General features: G+C 36.8%; 1 protein-coding gene across 2 annotated transcripts in view; it reads left to right on the top strand.

Moving 5' to 3' along the window:
- Nucleotides 1-4,322, top strand: part of taf3 (TAF3 RNA polymerase II, TATA box binding protein (TBP)-associated facto) — an 18,086-nt gene extending 13,764 nt beyond the window's left edge. For both annotated transcript variants that reach the window (XM_061894288.1, XM_061894287.1), the window contains exon 7: nt 3,628-4,322. In XM_061894288.1, the coding sequence (XP_061750272.1) occupies nt 3,628-3,742 (115 nt within the window). In that variant the 3' untranslated portion in view covers nt 3,743-4,322. The remainder of the gene's footprint in view (nt 1-3,627) is intronic.
- Nucleotides 4,323-7,268: the final 2,946 nt, after the last annotated feature.

Genomic DNA, 7,268 nt, shown 5'->3' with positions numbered 1-7,268 from the left:
TCCTCCAAATAACAGGAGTGCTTTGCTTATTTTAAGACCTATTGCAAAAACAATAGTCAAAGATCCTCTATATGACAGAAGCACATTGCTTATTTAATAGCTAGTGGGGGGAAAGGCTAGTCAAAGATCTTCCAAATAACAGGTGTGCTTTGCTCATTTTAAGACCTATTGCAAAAACAATAGTCAAAGATCCTCTATATACCAGAAGCAATTTGCTTTTATAAGAGCTGGTAGGGGGGGAAAGGCTAGTCAAAGATCCTCCAAATAACAGGAGTGCTTTGCTTATTTTAAGACCTATTGCAAAAACAATAGTCAAAGATCCTCTGTATGACAGAAGCACCTTGCTTATTTAATACCTAGTGGGGGGAAAGGCTAGTCAAAGATCTTCTAAATAACGGGTGTGCTTTGCTCATTTTAAGACCTATTGCAAAAACAATACTCAAAGATCCTCTAAATGACAGAAGCACCTTGCTTATTTAATAGCTAGTGGGGGGGAAAGGTTAGTCAAAGATCTTCTAAATAACAGGTGTGCTTTGCTCATTTTAAGACCTATTGCAAAAACAATAGTCAAAGATTCTTTATGTGACAGAAGCACCTTGCTTATTTAATAGCTAGTGGGGGGGGAAAGGCTAGTCAAAGATCTTCAAAATAACAGGTGTGCTTTACTCATTTTAAGACCTATTGCAAAAACAATAGTCAAAGATCCTCTATATGCCAGAAGCAATTTGCTTGTATAAGAGCTGGTAGGGGAAAAGGCTAGTCAAAGATCCTCTATATATGACAGGAGCACTTTGCTTATTTTAGGATCTATTGCAAAAACACTAGTCAAAGATCCTCTATATGACAGAAGCCACTTGTTTATTTAAGAGCTAGTGGGAGGAAAGGGCTAGTCAAAGATCCTCTATATGAGGAGAGCACTTGGTTTATTTTAGGTCCTAGTGCAAAATAGCTAGTCAAAGATCCCCTATATGACAGAAGCATTTTGCCTATTTAGGAGCCAATGGAAAAAAAAGACACTTTGTCCAAAATCCCTTATATGACAGGAGTACTTTGCCTATTTAAGAGCCAATCGGGAAAAAAAACTAATCAAAGATCCTCTACATAACAGAAGCACCTTGCTTATTTAAGAGCTAGGGGGGGGAGTGGGTCAGAGATCCTCTCTATGATAGAAGCACTTTGCTTATATTAGGACCAATTGCAAAAACAATAGTCAAAGATCCTTTATATAACAGAAGCCACTTGTTTATTTAAGAGCTAGTGGGAGGAAAGGGCTGGTCAAAGATCCACTATATGACAGAAGTTCTTTGCTTAAATAAGAGCCAATGAAAAAAAAGCTCTAGTCAAAGATCCTCTATATGACAGAAGCACTTGGCTCATTTTAGGACATATTGCAAAAACACTAGTCAAAGATCCTCTATATGACAAGCACTTAGCTTATTTTAGGACCTAGTGCAAAATAGCTGGACACAGATCCTTTATATGACAGAAGCACTTTGCTTATTTAGGACCTCTTGCAAAAACACTAGTCAAAGATCCTCTAAATGACAGAAGCACCTTGCTTATTTAAGAGCTCGCGGGTGGAAATGCTACTGAAAGATCCTCTTTATGACAGAAGCACTTTGTTTATATTAGGATCTATTGCAAAAACAATAGTCAAAGATCCTTTATATGACAGGAGTACTTGGTTTATTTTAGGTCCTAGTGCAAAATAGCTAGACAAAGATCCTCGCACTTGAATTATCTTAAGATCTCGTGAAAAATTGCAAGTCAAAAATCCTCTATTTGACAGAAGCACTTTGCTTATTTAAGAGCCAATGAAAAACAAGCTCTAGTCAAAGATCCTTTATATGACAGAAGCACTTTGCTTATTTAGGACCTCTTTCAAAAACACGAGTCAAAGATCCTCTATATGACAGAAGCACCTTGCTTGCTCGACCTAGGTAAAAAACAATAATCAAAGATGCTTTATATGAAGAGGCACTTAGCTTATTTTAAAACATACTGCAACGAGGCACATCCAAGATGCTCTATTAGACAGGAGCAATGTGTTGAGATTAAGACCGAGTGCTGTGTCTCCAGTCGAAGATCCTGTATATATTCCTGTTTTAAGAGCTCGCGGGGTCAAAAGCTAGTCAAAGATACTCTATATGGCAGAAGCACTTTGTTTATATCAGGATCTATTGCAAAAACAATAGTCAAAGATAGTTTATATGACAGGAGCACTTGGTTTATTTTAGGTCCTAGTGCAAAATAGTTAGTCATAGATCCTCTATATGACAGATGCACTTGGCTTGTTTTAGGACCTAGTGCTAAATCCCTAGTCAAAGATCCTCTAATTGACAGGAGCACTTTGCCTCTTTTAAGACCTAGGTAAAAAACAATAATCAAAGATCCTTTTATATGAAGAGGCACTTTGCTTATTTTAAAATATACTGCAATATCGCACATCCAAGATCTTCTATTAGACAGGAGCAATGTGTTGAGATTAAGACCGAGTACTGTGTCACCAGTCAGAGATCCTGTATATCAGGGGTCACCAACCTTTTTGAAACCAAGAGCTATTTCTTGGGTACTGATTAATGCGAAGGGCTACCAGTTTGATACACACTTAAATAAATTGCCAGAAATAGCCAATTTGCTCAATCAAAAAATGGGATTTTCATCTCATTCCCTCTTACATTTTTTTTTCCTTTTACGGAAGTTTTTTTTGTCGAGAATAAATGATGAAAAAAAACACTTAATTGAACGGTGTAAAAGAGGAAAAAACACGAAAAAAAGAAAATTAAATTTTGAGACATAGTTCGTCTTCAATTTCGGCTCTTTAAAATTCTAAATTCAACCAAAAACTAGCTCATTTGAATCTTTTAGAAAAAATTAAAACAATAATTTATGGAACATCACAGGTAATTCTTCCTGATTAAGATTAATTTTAGAATTTTGATGAGATGTTTTAAGTAGGTTAAAATCAACTTTGAAATATGATTTCAATTTGATTCGCCAGATTTTCTAGATTTGCCATTTTTGAATTTTAATCATAAGTTTGAAGAAATATTTCACACATATTCTTCGTCGAAAAAACAGAAGCTAAAATGAAGAATTAATTAAAATGCATTTATTATTCCTCTTCTTATTCAAAAGAAGGGGAAGGAATTTAAAAAGGTAAAAAGGTATATGTGTTTAAAAATTCTAAAATCATTTTTAAGGTTGTATTTTTTCTCTAAAATTGTCTTTCTGAAAGTTATAAGAAGCAAAGTAAAAAAAAAAAAAAAGAATTTATTTAAACAAATGAAGACCAAGTCTTTAAAATATGTTCTTGGATTTCCAACTTCTATTTGTGTTTTGTCTCTCTTAGAATTAAAAATGTCGAGCAAAGCGAGCTCAGCTTGCTAGTAAATAAATACAATTTTGAAAATAGAGGCGGCTCACTGGTAAGTGCTGCTATTTGAGCTATTTTTAGAACAGGCCAGCGGGCACCACGTTGGTGACCCCTGCTGTATATGTTCCTGCTGCAAAAAAACAAAACGCCCATCAAAGATCCTCTATATGCCTTTTACACACTTTAAAACTCTCTCCAAAATAAAAGCCTTTTTTTTTTTTTTTGCCAACGCTGTGTTCTCCCCTCCCCAGGCTGTGCGTGGGCATCCTCACAGCGCCCCCTGCAGACCAGCAGTGGTTTTGTATCAAATGTGCCAGCAAGAAGAAGGACAAAAAACACAAGAAGAGGAAACACAAACTGCATTGAGGTGGTGCAAAGAAGAAGAAGAAGAAGAAGAAGAAGGCGACACATGGAAGGTGAAGGTGGGGACTTTTTGTGTGCCACTCAGAGGAAGAAACTAGGGGGTGGGGGCTCATTTTTATCCATGAGGCAGCCAAAACGAAAAAACAAACAAAAAAAAAGTTCTCTGCTTCTGTGCACGAAGACGACACCGAGCATCCATCGTCTTTTTTCCCCGCTCTCCCGCCTTCCTGCCCGTCATGTACATAATAGCGCTGAGGGTGTATAAAGCTGTAAATACCAACACGCCCACAGGAAATAACTCCCATCAATATCGCTTTTTTAACCCAAAATGAAGCCCGTGTCATTTCTGTACATTTTTAAAAAAATTGAAAGTTTGTATTTTATTTCTCCCCCCCCCACGTATTTTTTTTTGTATGTGTGTGTGTGCGTGTGTGTGTGTGTGTGTGTGTGTGTGTGTGTGCCGCAGTCGTACTGCGGCTTGTGTGTGATATGAATCATTTCAATCGTGTTTCTACATTAAAGGTGAAAAAAAAAAACAGTCTGTGCGCTCACGCAGACTTTAAGACGGAAATCTCCCGACCATCGCAATTGTACTCATTCTTGTCTTCACCCTCAGAGGCTTTTTTTTTTTTTTTTGCATTTGCTGAACACAAAAATAGAAATTATTTTGACAAACCTGGTTTCACAAGCTGACTTTATTTCTGCATGTTCTCGCCGTGCATGCGTGGGGTTTTCTCCTTGAGCTTGTCCCCCAATTTTGAAGCGCTGCTAAAGGTTTTTTTTTTTTCATTCACCAAAATGAACACTCCTTTTTTTTATTGTCCCGCGACACATAAAAACAAAAACTAAATAAAAATCACCAGTCAAAGATCCTGTATAAGACCTACTGCAAAAACACTAGTCAAAGACCCAGTATATGACAGGAGTACTTTGTCTATTTAAGAGCCAATGAAAAAAAAAAACTTGAGTCAAAGATCCTCTTTATGTGACAGGAGTACTTTGCCTATTTAATAGCCAATGGAAAAAAAAACGCTGGTCAGAGATCCTCTATATGACAGAAGCACTTTGCTTATTTTAGGACCTACTGCAAAATAGTTAGTCAAAGATCACAAGTCCAAGATCCTCCAAGTGTCCTGCGACACGTAAAAAAAATAAGACACTAGTCCTGTTTTAAAGGACCTGCTTCAAAAAACGCCAGTCAAAGATCCTCTATAGGATAGAAGCACTTTGCTTATTTTAGGACCTATTGCAAAAACACTAGTCAAAGATCATATATATGACAAGTACTTTGCCTATTTAAGAGCCAATGAAAAAAAACCTAGTCAGAGATCCTCTATATGACAGAAGCACTTTGCTTATTTTAGGACCTACTGCAAAAACACTAGTCAAAGACCCAGTATATGACAGGAGTACTTTGTCTATTTAAGAGCCAATGAAAAAAAAAAACTTGAGTCAAAGATCCTCTTTATGTGACAGGAGTACTTTGCCTATTTAATAGCCAATGGAAAAAAAAACGCTGGTCAGAGATCCTCTATATGACAGAAGCACTTTGCTTATTTTAGGACCTACTGCAAAATAGTTAGTCAAAGATCACAAGTCCAAGATCCTCCAAGTGTCCTGCGACACGTAAAAAAAATAAGACACTAGTCCTGTTTTAAAGGACCTGCTTCAAAAAACGCCAGTCAAAGATCCTCTATAGGATAGAAGCACTTTGCTTATTTTAGGACCTATTGCAAAAACACTAGTCAAAGATCATATATATGACAAGTACTTTGCCTATTTAAGAGCCAATGAAAAAAAACCTAGTCAGAGATCCTCTATATGACAGAAGCACTTTGCTTATTTTAGGACCTACTGCAAAAACACTAGTCAAAGACCCAGTATATGACAGGAGTACTTTGTCTATTTAAGAGCCAATGAAAAAAAAAAACTTGAGTCAAAGATCCTCTTTATGTGACAGGAGTACTTTGCCTATTTAATAGCCGATGGAAAAAAAACGCTGGTCAGAGATCCTCTATATGACAGAAGCACTTTGCTTATTTTAGGACCTACTGCAAAATAGTTAGTCAAAGATCACAAGTCCAAGATCCTCCAAGTGTCCTGCGACACGTAAAAAAAATAAGACACTAGTCCTGTTTTAAAGGACCTGCTTCAAAAAACGCCAGTCAAAGATCCTCTATAGGATAGAAGCACTTTGCTTATTTTAGGACCTATTGCAAAAACACTAGTCAAAGATCATATATATGACAAGTACTTTGCCTATTTAAGAGCCAATGAAAAAAAACCTAGTCAGAGATCCTCTATATGACAGAAGCACTTTGCTTATTTTAGGACCTACTGCAAAAACACTAGTCAAAGACCCAGTATATGACAGGAGTACTTTGTCTATTTAAGAGCCGATGAAAAAAAAAAACTTGAGTCAAAGATCCTCTTTATGTGACAGGAGTACTTTGCCTATTTAAGAGCCAATGGATAAAAAACGCTAGTCAGAGATCCTCTATATGACAGAAGCACTTTGCTTATTTTAGGACCTACTGCAAAATAGCTAGTCAAAGATCACAAGTCCAAGATCCTCCAAGTGTCCTGCGACACGTAAAAAAAATAAGACACACTAGTCCTGTTTTAGAGGACCTGCTGCAAAAAACGCCAGTCAAAGATCCTCTATAGGATAGAAGCACTTTGCTTATTTTAGGACCTATTGCAAAAACACTAGTCAAAGATCCTATATATGACGAGTAATTTGCCTATTTCAGAGCCAATGAAAAAAAACGCTAGTCAAAGATCCTCTATATGATAGAAGCACCTTGCTTATTTGAGAGCTTGTGGGGTAAAAGGCTAGTCAAATATCCTCCATATGACAGGAACACTTGTCTTATTTTAGGACCTATTTTAGGACAAACCTGGTTTCACAAGCTGACTTTATTTCTGCATGTTCTCGCCGTGCATGCGTGGGGTTTTCTCCTTGCGCTTGTCCCCCAATTTTGAAGCGCTGCTAAAGGGTTTTTTTTTCATTCACCAAAATGAACACTCCTTTTTCTTATTGTCCCGCAACACATAAACACAAAAACAAAATAAAAATCACCAGTCAAAGATCCTGTATAAGACAGAAGCACTTTGCCTATTTAAGAGCCGATGGAAAAAAACGCTAGTCAGAGATCCTCTATATGACAGAAGCACTTTGCTTATTTTAGGACCTACTGCAAAAACACTAGTCAAAGACACAGTATATGAACAGGAGTACTTTGTCTATTTAAGAGCCAATGAAAAAAAAAAAACTTGAGTCAAAGATCCTCTTTATGTGACAGGAGTACTTTGCCTATTTGATAGCCAAGGGAAAAAAACGCTAGTCAGAGATCCTCTATATGACAGAAGCACTTTGCTTATTTTAGGACCTACTGCAAAAACACTAGTCAAAGATCTTATATATGACGAGTACTTTGCCTATTTAAGAGCCAATCAAAAAAACGCTAGTCAAAGATTCTCTATATAATAAGAGCTTTGCTTATTTTAGGACCTACTGCAAAAACAC

Source organism: Nerophis ophidion, linkage group LG03, assembly GCF_033978795.1.
Source record: "Nerophis ophidion isolate RoL-2023_Sa linkage group LG03, RoL_Noph_v1.0, whole genome shotgun sequence".
Taxonomy (NCBI): domain Eukaryota; kingdom Metazoa; phylum Chordata; class Actinopteri; order Syngnathiformes; family Syngnathidae; genus Nerophis; species Nerophis ophidion.
Note: the sequence above shows the minus strand (reverse complement) of the source record. Positions and strands in the feature narration are given on the sequence as shown.